The following is a 14680-nucleotide window of genomic DNA, read 5'->3' as shown; positions in this document are numbered from 1 at the left end:
TGAACCATCCAGCAACAGCATTTTTCAGATCCATCTCATTAACTTTTTGTGATATTTAAATATGTTATTATTTGGTTCAAAGCAAAGATGAAAAGCTAAAAACATGAGATGACACTCATTCCATTTGCATCTCACATTTGATTTGCTAATCTTTATTTGGGCATGTGCCCTTGTTTGAAACGCTGAGATAGAATGTCACATGTGTGTATAAGACATTCTCTCGATGAGTGAACTGATGCATCTAACTTTTCTTGTTATATCAAGTGAGATCAATCTTAAAACAAGACAAGTGAACTTGCAGTCCATATTTTTTTCACAACTAACATTTGCTTATTAAAACGAAAAAAATGAAACAAGAGTGTCCCCACGAACGCCTTATCTACGCAAACAAACACCAAAATTTGAAAGGAGGACATCCATTGCAAATTTGGATTAGACGCCGTGATTATCACATGGAGCTGCACATTGGTTTGTGGGAATTCTTGTTAAACCAAACCCGATTACAGAGTTATAAAGAGCCTCTATTTCTTTATGGCCGGTTCTACACCTGCACCAGACCCGAACACCAAATCCATTATGGCTTGTTTGGCCTCAGTACTATGTAGGTGTTTATCAATAAAACTAGTGTTATATGAATCGGTCTTAAGTAGATTCATGAGTTGATATTCACATAGTGTCCCTGTCGCTAAACTAACTCCTAACTCCTTGAATCAACAGCGACACGACAGGACCAACAGCATGGACTACGTGAAGCAACCGGAGAGATCATACCATTTGCCCTTTCAGCAGTTGGGTTGCATATCGATGGACCGGACCTTCCAATTCAGACTCACTTATGAGGTCTTACAGATATCTGTTGCCGATGTAACCCAATCAGATACAAGGGAAACGACGCCCTGGTCCAAGTACAACAAACAAACGAAACCATTTTTACTCCAGATTCAGTAAACTAATCACCTTTTTGCTTTGAATATTAAAATCTTACAGATCTTAATGTACATCTGGATCGAACATGGGTCTGTTTTTGAAGGTAATTTCCTAGACCATAACCATCTGCTGTTTAATCAGAGATACGATTCTGACTCTGAGGACCTGATAAACCGTCCTTTCTCAGACCACAGAATCTGATCGGTTCGAAGAGGAACATTGAAAGCGGGGCTGGTAAGCATTAATGGCAGGCCGAATTAAGACTACAAGGTAGCACATATAAGGGAACCACCAATCTTCGTTTCTGGACCTTTGAATTGCTCAATGAGTTGTATCTTTCTCTCTGTGGACTGGTGATGACCCATTCGCCTCTGCGAGATATGAGCACTTCTATCCAGCTGGGTGACATGGGCAGCCATTAAATTGGTGAGCCAGCTAGACACTGCTGAAATACACATGAAATGAGAGCATTCATTTCTGTGGCCAGACAGATCTGCCCCGAAAACTAAAGAGACAGGAGTGAGATCAGATGATAGAGGAGGTGGCTTGATGACATGGGAGGGCTTAATTTGCTCGAGCGGAAGCACATGGTAAGGTAGATCTGGGACTGCGTCCAAATGGGACCCAGAAGTAGTGGTATGTTCTACTTCTGTCTTTCTGAATGAAATTAATGGAAGGGGAGAAGTAGATGGTACGACATGGCAAACTCACCGACTCACTGAAACCTACGGCCTGTTGGGTGTTCAAATAAATAGGAGAGAGAGGTTTATCAAATAGATAGGTGGACGAGCTGCTGTATGAGGTTCAGCCTGAAAAGCTGCAGGTTGTTCTTCTGACTAATTGTATTCCTCTTCGTCTCCGTGTTTCGATGCTCAACAAGGGAACTTGGTGTCTTGATTTGCACAGACAAAGAAAGCAGATCCGTCTCAAGATTGTTAATGACTTTCTGTCGTTAAATGTTGTCTCTTTGCTGTTTAAGCAAGAGACTTAGTGGCTTAGCTGTGATCTAAGCTGTTTTTTTTTCTTTTCATTCTTTCTCATTCTTTATATTCTTTCTCATTCTTTATATTCTTTCTCAATTTTAATGGGAGGGGAAACCCAGCCCCATTTCATCGGAAGGCTGTAAACATAAAGAAAAGCAACGGTTTGAAGATTAACATGAATCGCTTTTAATTCATGAAAAGTGTTTTAGTTGAAATTGGGCCCTGATCACCAAATATCTCAAAGGGATAATACTATAGAGAAGGTTAAACTTGATAAATAGATAACAAACTTGAGGCTTCATCAAATGGTTTCCAACATGGTACCATTTATATTCTCTCTCTCCCTCTCTCTGCCACCCCCCCCCCTCCTTCTTTCTCTCCCTCCAGACTATTAAACATAGATTAACTGAATAAGTACAATGTAAACTAACCATGACTTGTTGAACAAACTAAATTGACGGCTCACAAAATGCTACAGTAAGTAAAAATGGAAAAGGTTTTTCACTCTTAAACCCTTTCAATTTGCGACTAGAAAAAACCCACCGAGCGGCAATAAAATTATAAAAGTGGTGTTAAATTAACGTTTTTCTCTCACAAGAATTAAGAGGACAATGAGCAAGAAAGAAGATTGTCCGCCGCGTGAAAGAGGCTAGGCTGCCGATGGGTGACGCTAGCGGTCTAGGATATGCACTCGGGAACGCGCTTCTGCGACCATGCTTCTTCCACATTGGATTCTTCAACTGGATGGCCCCCTTTAATCATTTTCCTGTCCCTGTCGTGATGATGGGACGTCCCCAAGACGTCCTGTTTACCGCCGCGTGAATCCTTCGTCAGAATACCTATCTGCTTCATCAAAAGAAAAGGTACTGATGAAACCATTCAGCGCAACCTCGCCCACCCTCCATCCTCACCACAACAGGCATTTACACGCTTTTGGACACTCACCTCCCTCTCTCTCTCTCGTGTGAAACCATTGTTTTTTTCTTTGATTAGTAGCTTCTTTGTTAACTTCGCTTTCTTTTTTTTGCTGATTTTTTTATGCTGTCCTCACTTAATTTTGTTAATGAATTTCCATTTTATCGGCTCTGTCGTCTGAAACTGTTCGGGGTTTGAGAGGCACGTAACCAAAGCCTGACAAAAAAGGAGAGGAGACAAGATGGCGTACACGAATATCATTCATTAACATATGAATTTACTACATTGTTCCTTATTCAGTGACTTTGATAAGAATCTGATAATCTATCAAGAGCTTCCTGTACCCTTGTAAAATGAAAGATTACAGTACCCAGTACCCTTTCTCATGCTCTTTCAACAGCTCATGTTACACTCCAGAGGACACCTTACGGTTCCTCGGGTTCCGAGTCGCGTCCACCGAAATGTCTTCAAATCTGTCCCGGTCAAGTCCTTCCTTCTTTCTTCTCTGTGCTTCCCAGCTTTCATCGTTGGTGGAACTTTATGATGTTTAACTACGATGGCATATGATTTTTTCTATCTTGCCCAAAATGTTTAGAAAGAAAACAAATAAATATGCAAAAGACTTCAAGACCACGGCAGTTTCTTAATCAAAGGCTTTTGGCAAATGAGGAGCCGCTCTTCATTATTACTAGCTATCTCTACAACACGAGCATCCCACTTCATCTGTGTGGCAAGAGATCTAGCAATATCAATGTTAGAAGACTTGTCATGGAGGACCACCCACCCCTGGACATGAAAGACAAATCAGTTAGCATTTTATCTACTAGGCCAGTAAAGCAAAGGTGGAAACATTGACGCGGATACAACAAAGAGTTCAGCATTTAGAAATACCTAAGAATATGCAGATAAGCAAACTACTTGAGCTTCTTCTCCAACAAAAAATCGTCCAGAAACAAATTAAATAAGTTTTGATTAAACGAACCATTAGATTTTTCTACAATAATTCAAAACAACCCTCTGGAGACGAAGGAAGCTGCAGGTATGGAGACGTCCAGTATTCTGAACTTTGTCCACAACCATTTCAAGAAGACAAAACAGCATACCAGGAGGAGGATAGCATGTTTAATAAGCCACACAGTTGTTCATGCCTATCAACTATAAGAATAAAAAATCGCTCTAATTAGCAAACCGGGAATATGCAATTAGAAAGGGAATTGAGGAACGACTTGTTACCATATCAGTTGGCCATTAAATTATATACTGGGATTGTCCTAGCTGTCAAAGATTGACACCGAGTAATGAAGAAGTGCATCTTACCTCCAATTAATGTGTATAGTAGTAAGACGCTTATTGGATAACATTTTTGTTAGTAGCACTACAAAATTAGCTAACTGAAGAACAGGATATGAATCAAGGTGGTTGTGTGCAGGGATAACAGAAGGGAGTCACCAAAGGTGCTAATACTTCAAGTATGTGGGAACCATTTGATTTTTGGCTTGAATATTTTAAAGCAACACAGCTCATAGTTCTTGGCAACAGCTTTTACTTTTCTGAAGCTGTTATTCCCATCACCCATAGATGTAGTCAGCGAAGAATACATAGCCTGCTAAAGTGGAACCATGGATTTTTCACAGGAGAAAAAAGGCATATGAAAACATGTATGGCATCAGCACATCAGTTCTTTTGCAAGTGATAATCCACCAACCCATAAGAAGGAAAGAGATGAACAGACAGAATAGAAATGAGACTAAGTGTGTAAGAGCTAACACAATAGTTGCAACAAGAAGGTTTCCTTGAAATGTGACTTCAAAGCTGGCATGAACAACTAGAAGTTCGACAGCCTTCGAGCTCTTCAAGAGGCTAAAAGGCAATTCAAAGTAGAAACCCGTACTAAAATTAGTAGATGATTGGAGGTAAGATAAATCTGGCAGAGCCTAGAATCAAAACTTTCAGTGATCATAATCTCTGAGACAGGCCTATCTTGCATACAAGGTTGAGATTATCATACTTGCGCCTCTGTCTACTGAAGGAATAATGGTCCAGGATCATGTCCTTTCAAAGAAGAAAGGCAAAACTAACCACCAGCAAGCATATAAGTAATTTCAGTTGGAAATATTTACAAATGCATGCGACTATCCTTTTCCAAAGTTCAAATAGTTTTGGTTCTCCAGAAAGTTCAAATAGTTTTGACGTGCGTGTATATCTATCCACACAAACACATACACATACACATAGTGTGCGTGTACTAGACATAAGTATTTATTTTCTCCTGATGCTATACAGAAGAAAGAAGATTGGCTCCATCTGGAACACCTGGCAGTGTACAAGCTGCTCAAAAAATGGATGCAGCAAAAAAATTCTTGTGATAGATAGGGAACATGGTTTTATTTTCCAGTTTACTGACAATTACTGCACCTTATTTTTTGTTTTCCTTCCCCAAAGAGCTATGTATAGAATTTCTGAGTTTCTCAAAAGAATCCCAGTTTCTAATAAAACAATATTGGTACAGACAAGCAATGAGTGCCACGTTGAAACTGATGCAACAAAGTACAGTACCATGCCTGCAGGAAGAATATGATTTGTTACAGATTCTTCCACATTTTCTCCTTTTAAGTTTTACCACATTCTTTTCCTAGAGATTAGATAATAACACTATTATTTGAGCCTGTGTGCATGAGTCTCCAACACGTGTCTCTGTTTTGAACTCCAAATTTCTTTAGATTACAAACCAAAAACTTGCAAGAGAACAGGACCTCTTGAACCTTCTTCTTAAGGTGTAGAAATGAACCTAGTCCCTAGCCCTGTCGCCAAGAATCTTCAGTCAATTGCAATTGCAGGAATGCAAGGATGTTAAAGCAGCCTTATATATATATATATATATATATATAATCTTGAACACATGCATCTCTGTTTTGAACACAAAATTTCTGTTGTAAAAAGCAGGCGTACAGAACCCGTACCCTGAGGGGTAAAAAAGAGCCTAGCCCCTAGCCATGTCATCAAGAGTCTTTGTCCAATTGCAATTACAGGAAAGCAAGGATGCTAAAGCTGATACATTGACATTATAAAATATTCATGAGCATCTAGACAAGGAATAGATATGATAAAATGAGATAACTATTGAACGGAAATTAAGAATTCAGCACAGTTACAGTAGCACTCTGTGTTCCAGTAATCACACGAAAGCAAAAAGTAAATATGCTAGTCAACTGCATGTCCAAAGCACATTCCTTTCAGACTATATGGTTGCTAAAATCTTAACAAATCAATGCAAAAACAGCTATTTATGAATAACAGAAGAGCTGATCAAGAAAACTACCTCCGGCCGAAGGATGCGGTCCATCTCCAAGAATATGTCAAATACAGTGCATCTGTGTTGGAGCACACTTTCAAGTGAAAACAGGCCATCCACATGCAACATATCATAGGTTCTAGGGTATGTCGGAAATGCTTCACACCTAAACAGTAAACACAATTAGAAAAAAAAAAAAAGTAAACCTTTACAGATGATCAAAACATAAGTGGCCTTTGCTAAATAATGAGGTCCAGAAATGTCAGTGGAAGCCCACTGCTTCGTGGCGGGATTTTGGTCAAGACATTATATAAGCATAATAGAGCTCCTAAGTCCTAACAGTTTCAATGCACCCAACCAAGTTCAGAGGCAGCAATCCATAAAAAATCATTAAAAAATAAAATAAAAAGTGAAAACTATCTCAAGATGGATCCAGCTTTGAGAAAGAAATATACACCATTAACAACTTAAAAGAAGTTGAACAAGAATGAGACTAAACATCCGACGATGAAGTCATGGCAGGAAATTAGTCTCCTTATGAACATCAAAGAATACAGGAGATCAGGGGTGTTAATGGTACTTTGGCCAGCAACAGACATAGAGAACAGAAAAACTAGTTATGTTCCTTTGGGTGGTACTACGCACATAGTTCTATAGTGTTCAGAAATATCAAAGAAATTATCTTACATACCAGTCATGTAGAACACCAATGAATCCTCTGTCTAAGATGAGAGGAAGATAATTCGGATTTGCAACAGGGACCACATTCATGACCCACACAGATTTTCCAGAGTCCAGCAATGCAGCATTAAATCCTCCAAAACGAGCATTCATGTCCATTACATTTCGAAGCATGTTATAAGGCGGAGAAGGATCCTCATCTCCGGGCCTCTTTGGATGATCTGAGAATATGAGAGGCGACAGAAGAGACCAGTAATTGCGGACTGTTGATTTCCAGTGTACGTCATCTTCATCAAACTCATCTCTGCGTGCACCTATTGTGAAAAAATATTGTTACCAACAAATAAACAGAAAGAACTCAGACAAATATTACAGCTAGACCATGGCCTTTCTGTCTGTATTGCATTTAATTATTATTATTAATAGCAGTCTTCGTGTAACACGAACTCATACCATGTAGAGAAAGTTCCGTGGAATTCAGTTTAGCACGAGATGGCCAGGTAGTACGTTCTTCAATAGGAATCCACCGGGAACTCTGAGTTCCACCTATACAGGAGACAAGTGATCGATAATATGGATATTCAATATCATGACCCTTGGTGCAGATAGAAGGCCGTGTACCAATTTCCCTGTAAAGTAAAGTCATAGTCACTTGTCAAATAGCAACACAAGGAGCAGCACTACAGCAACTTATTTTAGCACATCTTTATTTTCTAATTAAAGATGTGAAGAAGATAAATTACTAAAAAATAAATTTTCCTGCTCCATACCGAGAGGTGTAGCAATCCCTCTTGTTTGTCTTTTTCCACACAGCAGTTTCTTCTTGTTGTGAGAGAAGCTCCCAGCACAGGTTGGAAGCAAAATTACGAATATAATTCCATTTTTTCAAGTTCTCTTTGTTTCGCACTGATCTGTGAGTATTTGTAATTGGTGAAGTCCAGACAAAGTAGCCACCAGGCCTCAAAACTCTATCAGCCTCAATAAGGAAAACACCACCTGCACAAAACAAGGACCATCAAGACCCTGAACTCTCCTCGTCCTGAATCCTTTGAATGGCAAAGTCCTGTAAAACTAGACCAATGAAGCAGGTAGTGGCACCTGGGAACTTGGCCAATTCAAGACAGCTTTATATGCACTCCGCTGCTTGTATGGAATTATAGAAAAGAAATCACGGAACACATTATGAGCAATAGCCTTCACTACATTCCCAAGCCTAGCCATGCATACAAATGCAACTTGGTTGGGAATTTTAAAATGCAAAAGTGCGTACATGCTTCGATAGAAATTTTGGACAAACCACATAGTTTTAAGTTTTTAACATAAGTATGCCCATGTACAGAACGACGGATATAGCAATACCATGCGAAGTCATGAAAAGTGTCTACCTTGCTTTCAATGAACAATCTATAGAGAATGATCAGAATAATACCTTTCAGACTCCAATCCACTCCACATCTTGCACAATGGACCATGTCAAATGAAAGATATGGATAAGGCAGTTGCTTTGAACCAAAAGAACCAATCATTGCTGGAAGACCTCGTTCAAGTGTTAGCTGAACCTGACTTCCAGAGGCCTCATAATTTGCAATGCACATAGTCAATAACTGCTTTGAAAAGAGATGTGCACCAAAGCTGCCATAACCACATCCTATATCCAAAACAGTTCTAACCTGCAAGATGAACATAAGGAGACAGAATAAGCCAATGAAAGGCATGATTATGACCTTAACAAGGAAAACACATGCATTTCCAATTCATTTTCAACTGAACCCTAGCAGACAGGAAGCAATTGACAAATACCATTTTCCATTGATCTACTCCTCCAACACAAGGAAAAAACATTTATCGAACCAGAAGCATGAAATGAAGCTACTAAAGGAACAACATAACACACATCTCAATTGCAATTGGACAATTTTCATGTTTAGGAGTATAAAGGTCTTTTTCTGAAATGGGCAGATCTCGAAGGTTTCAACACAACGGATAAATCACACTTACACCAGCACCAACAAAGTAAGCTTCGTTTGGCAACCCAATCATTTCCGCTATTTGATGTGAGTAATCTTCAACACCATCGACAAAAGGAGTTTCAGATCGGAACGAGAACTGGTTATCCTCCAACATCATCATTCTGGAGATACAGGAGACACCACTGTTCAGATTTAGGATAACAACCTTACTCAAGGCAAATTGAAACCATTAACCATATATTTCTTTGATACAAGCAGAAGATTATGAAATATTATAATGCGACCGAAGACAAAGAGCAGAAAACAATGAAGAATAAGAAAATATCCCCTTTTTGTCTCAGCAATTAATAAATTACATATTCTAGTTGTTTCACTAACGAATTGATATTCATCAATATTGACTGTCAAACATAAAAGAGAAAAGAAGAAGAACAAGTCAACAACTGTTAGAAAAAAGGATCAGACTCACCTTTTCGTCAAGCTACCAGATGAAACGACCTCCTCGGGTGTAATTTTTACATTCATGCTCCATATCACATCTCTCCCAGTAGGCCACCTCAGTGGCACCCTGTAATCCTTTGGTGGGAGGATCAAGCAGTTGTTCTTTGACTTCGGATCGCATTTTCTTTCATACTGCTCGGCCTCTGCAGATCCTTCTTCCGAGCTTCCGGTAGCATTGAAACAGGGAACGTAGTCTTCTAATTCCGGAGGGCAAAACTCCAGTTCTCTTATCTTAGCTAGCCCAAGTGAGAGAACTCCAATATCTGAAAAATCCTCCATGACTTGTTCTTGAAGCCGCCTATAACCTCTGTAACCAATGGAGCTCGAGGACGACGACGATGAAGACGAAATCGTGAACGTCCACCAAAAGGAACCACAAAGAGCAAGAAGAATGAGCAAGACGAGACCAGATTTAAGAATTTGGAGGAACAAGCTGTGCCGGCCGCGAGGCGCATTCGGCGGCAACGGCAAATCCTTCAGATCAGATCCAACGCCGTTCCCTTCCGCAAACGCCTTCAAATTCGCCTTCCCGTGATCGTCGTCGCCACCAACAGGCAAGCTACTACGCCTGCTCCAAAACTTCAACAGAGACGCGATCTCGAGAGGACCACCCAAGGATCGAGCCCTCTGCATGACCTCCTTCTCGCCTCTGTCCATCGTCTGCGAATTGCTCGGATCCCCGCAATCGGAGACCCGCCGGCTGCCCCGCTGAAGAGGCCGAGACATCCTCCCACCTGCAAAAAACCGACGAAACCCAAGAAACTCATCTTCCCTTGAAAATCAATCTGTGATCTGCAGACCACCAACATTCTGAAACAAGAAAACATAGAAACAGGGCAAGCAAACCACGCGCCTTTACCTCTTTCCGGTAAAAAACGTGTGTGCCCAAATCACAGGAACGCTTTACGGAGAAGCAGCAGAGCTTTCGTAGTTGAACAGTATGATGAGGTTCTACCGCTGCTCCACCCCTGAGCAGATTCACCACCACACTCTGATGCATCAGTAAACCATAGTAACCCCTCTAGGAGTCGGTGGTTCAGAGCCCACTTTAAATTCCAAATCCGCCACCCCAATAATTCTTTCAAATGATGAAACAGAAGGCAAAGTAAGGAAGAAACATAGAGCCGCCCTTGCTACCACAGTAATAACCAAACCTCCCTCTATAATTCTCTCGCAGTAACGAAAAGAAGATCGGAAATGCCGAAACGGATGTATCAAAATCACAATCGAAGATCGAATCTTGAATCAGAGGACGATACTAGCAATGTTCTTCCGGATTCTGCTTTCCGAGTGTCTCTGATTGAGCGTGCGAGAGAGAGAGAGAGCAAGAGAAAGAGCGAGGGAGTTATCCCCGTCAATCAAGCAAGATAAAAGCACCCCCGGCCTGCATTATATAACAAACAAGGCCATGTGTTTGTGCCTAAAAGTAGGCCAAAACGCGGGCCTCGGTGGGGATCGGACTACCCAAGTGCGGTTGAGTCCAAGAAGGGGTTAGGCTTTGCATGGCCGCCGCTATCCGTGATTTAAATGATTTTAATGGCCGGGGATATGTTTGCTGGGGGCGATTCTATGTACTAGATCTCATGGTTTTGGAGGTGCTTTCCGACTTGATCTTAGGCGGTAGATCTATTTATGCCATGGTCGAAAACGTTACAGACCCACCTTTTTATTCAGAATTTTATAATGCGGAGTTACTGAATTTTTCAGTTAAATGAAGTCTTGATGTCCTATGCTAAAGATAGAAAGTATACCCGAGACGGCAGCCATGGCTGTGGATTAGGGCTGAAGATCTGTCCACCAACTAGATGTTGTTTCGCCAGAAGTCACGTATTTCTTAGGCCATTCGCCGAACGCAAGCCCGATTAGAAAGTTGAACAGAACCAGCTCTTCTTGTCAAGAACTAGGGCTACGTGCGTAACTAATTCTCTATTCATTTTGCATTTGTATATATCTATTCCCCTCATATATGTGTTCATAGATTTGTTTCAAAATATCAGTGTAGGAGACGTTTATCTGAATTGACAACTTCAGTTTCTTGATAAAGATAAGGCTCATCATGAAGCTGCATTTCAAAGTGATATTTATCTCATTCGCGATCCTTGATATTTGAATCACTCGATCGGAAATCTTGTATATGCAATGTTGATTCTGGCAATTCAAAAAACAATCCCCACAAAGCCAAGATCTTTAAATGGCAATCACGAGCCAGATTTACCTAGCAATATGTTAGAAAGAAGGGAAACCGCTTGCAGTTAACTGTGGCAAACAATTTGCTCCTTTAAAAGTTCAGGCTAAATCACCAAATCCATCATATCCTCCGGTTGGACGAACTCATGAGTGTTTTACCACCACCACTTGCTTGTCTGCGTATATTAATCCTGAGATTTCTTAAAAAAGGAAGAGGAAGAAGAAGAAACAATTGTCCTTTCTGTGAAGTTCATCTTTCTCTATCTCTCTCAACAAGGATTCAAATGGGAATCGTCTTATCATGTGCCCCACAAAGCCGGAAAGCGACCCAAGAGTCAAGAGTTCTTTTTTTTTTTTTTTTTTTTTTCGAGAACAGATCTGAGGCACAAAATTATTAAAGAATTAGGGCCTCATGATGATACCAGAAAGTGCAGTATGTGTTAAAATAAAAGAGTATGGATTCACTGTCAAAATACCAAACAAATAGTCGATATCTCAACCCTCCATTTGTTTTTTTCTGTCGCAGGGGGTTCTGGTTGTTTAGTAAATTGATTTATCTGCTCGTTGTGGAGACGTTCAAAAAATAAGGATCCACCTTTGTTTTTCAGCACCGCTTTCTTCTGATATCACGCAGATCAGCGGCAATAGGCGGGAGATCAGGATAAACATGCCTGTCTTTTGTTAGTTCGGTTAACAACCCTTGCTTTTTCTAGCTAACTTTACTGAGCTCAATATTCAAGCAGAGCTTCCAAACATGAGTTTATCGAGTAATCCGCCAGATTGCTTCTCGAAGGAGATTTCTTACCTGGAGCTTTCTTTTTTTGGGGTGGTAATTGGCTGTCGCCATTATGAGCATTAATGCTCTACCTTTGATGGGCAGCCAAAACGGTGGGACGAGAGCAACTGATAATATGGATGTGAAGTCGTTCGGTGAGTAATTTGTCCGGTGATTAGATCTGCAGTTATCATTTCTTTCATTTTTCTGTGCTGAATGCGTACTTTAAGTTCTACGAACCTAAAAATTCCCTTCGTTTGAAGTTCGCTCTGGAAGCAGAAGACTGTATGGCGCAGAAAGTTAAGTAATCCTTATTAGCACTCATCAATCTTTCTCTCACGTATAGTAAATAACAGTGAAATACCATGATTCAAATTTTCAAGTCGAAATTTCATTTTCCTTTTTTTTTTTTTTCTTTGGTAGGGGGAAGCTGGGCAGATGCTGACCGGAAATAAAACTTTGGTTACTTTTTCATGGCATTTTCTGCTCTTCATAAATTGCACACGCATCTCCCATGTCATAGACACATCCTTCGTGAAATACATGATGTATATACTCCGAGAGTCAGATCCGAACCATGGTAAATACTGTAGTATGAGAAAGCAATACCCAAATGAAGAAATCAGTCATGTTAAACCATATAAAAGAAATCGGTCTTTATCAATTAATTAGGAATCATGGAACTTCTCTTTTCTCAGATTTCACTGACAGTGAATTTCTTAGATGCCAATCTCCTGCTTCTCACCTAATTTAGTAACTACTTAACTAGATCAAATTCAAATGATTATTAACGTTTTTGACTCGTCCCATCATCGGACAACGTTTTGTGCCAAACTGAAGTTGAAAAAAGGAATAAAAACAAGATTCCGAAACAAAGCAAATAGGCGTCCCCTTTCAGAAAAAACCAAAACTTAAAAGAAAAGACAAGAAACCAAAGGAAGAAGAGTCAAACTCTTCCAAGCTGGTGTGTTGGCGACTATATTGTTTGCTCCAGCCTCTCTGAATCGAACTCCCCGCTAGTTTTTAAAATCTAAAAATTATAATCGATCAACTTGGTGAACATCAATTGGAGACATGATAACTTATGCAAGTAAGGATTGACATGAGGTGAACATCTCTTACATAAGGATGTCAACAGGGAGAAGATACAGGTTGAAAAGATCCTTCCATTTTTCTTTGTTTTTAGAGCAGTTTCTAGATCCATGTGAAAAATAATACACTCGTTAGTGTCACACATCATCTACCTTTTGCAGTGCAAAGGAGTAACCCCATGGAAATTAAACTGACAACAAGGCTTTCATCAACCTGTACCAGCTCGTTGGGGCTCAATGATTTAGATACTTTTAGAATAAATCTCTCATTAGTAATTGGATTCAAAACAGTGTGTAGGAATTCCTTTTGGATTGCAATGGATACCAAAATAATGTTGCAGCCTTGCACTTTGTCACGCCCGATCAAATTTGGTAGCATCCGACTGATGAAATATGGTAGTAGCTACATCCCCAATCAGTAAGCCAACTTATAGAACTAACTGCAGCCTAGACAGCAGGGCCCAGCTAGAGCTCCATAGTTAAAGTTCTTCGTTAACTTAGACAATAACTCTACATGTTTAATTGATGTTGCACTGAATGGCCATATTACATCATTAATTGACGTAAATGTGACCTCTACTCTAGGAAGAAAAAAAACTCGTACAGGTCCTGTTTCGCCATTTAAACTTGATTCAACATGACTTCAAAACCATTTTCAAGTGCACTCTTGAAGTGTAGAGATTTCATATCTTTGTCCGTATCTCACTGTTTCTGCACTATGGTAAATAAAAAGTACAGTTTCATTGAAGTAGTTGAACATATTAACAATTGAAGCCAAATCAATTGCGCTGTGAAAACTAGCTTTGCATTACCATATTAACAATTGAAGCCAACGTAATTGTGCTGGACGTAGTATATTCACCCAAGAGCACCACAAGCGTCCACGCTAAGTAAAAATGAGAACGAGGTCATGTTCAAAATGCCATCTTGCCACGCCTCTCACAAGCACTTAAAACTAGAAGCACGGAAAACAAGAAGTAAAATTTTTCTTCCTTCTTTTGTGTTAAAAATATCCTACGGGAGTATTCTAAGGCGTATGGAACGCCCGAAATCTCGCCCGTGAAATCAAACAGGAGAGAAATTTCACCAGTGACAATCTCTCTTTTGTTTTTTTTTTCTCTCTCGGGATACAGGAAGAGGGAGGCGTACGTAACGAAGACGAAAGACCATTAAAACATTACATTACTAAAGAGGTTGTCAGTCAACCAAAATCCCTCGGCCAAATAAATTCAGCCGAAAAGTTTTCGGAAAAGTAAAGTGATAAACTGCAAAGAAAAAAATTCCTTTTCACCGACCCCTAGGTAAAAGTTACGGTAACCTTACCTTTCCCGTGGATGTTGCACCAAATAACATGAAGC

At 40.0% G+C, this 14680-nt stretch overlaps 1 protein-coding gene across 1 annotated transcript; it reads right to left on the bottom strand.

Annotated features, from left to right (window-relative positions):
• Window positions 1–3072: 3072 nt before the first annotated feature.
• LOC116258632 (probable pectin methyltransferase QUA2) lies at window positions 3073–10695 on the bottom strand. The gene is made up of 9 exons (XM_031635889.2): window positions 10129–10695; window positions 9238–10003; window positions 8797–8929; window positions 8228–8468; window positions 7569–7794; window positions 7252–7427; window positions 6809–7112; window positions 6145–6283; window positions 3073–3611 (listed from the first exon to the last, which is right to left on the bottom strand). The coding sequence occupies exons 2-9, from the start codon at window positions 9993–9995 to the stop codon at window positions 3450–3452; spliced, it is 2139 nt and encodes a 712-aa protein (XP_031491749.1). The 5' UTR covers window positions 9996–10003; window positions 10129–10695; the 3' UTR covers window positions 3073–3449.
• Window positions 10696–14680: the final 3985 nt, after the last annotated feature.

Source organism: Nymphaea colorata, chromosome 8 (genome assembly GCF_008831285.2).
Source record: "Nymphaea colorata isolate Beijing-Zhang1983 chromosome 8, ASM883128v2, whole genome shotgun sequence".
NCBI classification, from domain to species: Eukaryota; Viridiplantae; Streptophyta; class Magnoliopsida; order Nymphaeales; family Nymphaeaceae; genus Nymphaea; species Nymphaea colorata.
Note: the sequence above shows the minus strand (reverse complement) of the source record. Positions and strands in the feature narration are given on the sequence as shown.

Bases quoted from the DNA above. Each gene is read 5' to 3' on its own strand.
- LOC116258632 (XM_031635889.2), bottom strand. From the start codon at position 9,995: ATGTCTCGGCCTCTTCAGCGGGGCAGCCGGCGGGTCTCCGATTGCGGG. The intron at 8,930-9,237 runs GTGAGTCTGATC...CTGTATCTCCAG, and splicing joins TCTGGTAGCTTGACGAAAAG to AATGATGATGTTGGAGGATA. The intron at 7,113-7,251 runs GTATGAGTTCGT...TTTTCACAATAG, and splicing joins CACGGAACTTTCTCTACATG to GTGCACGCAGAGATGAGTTT.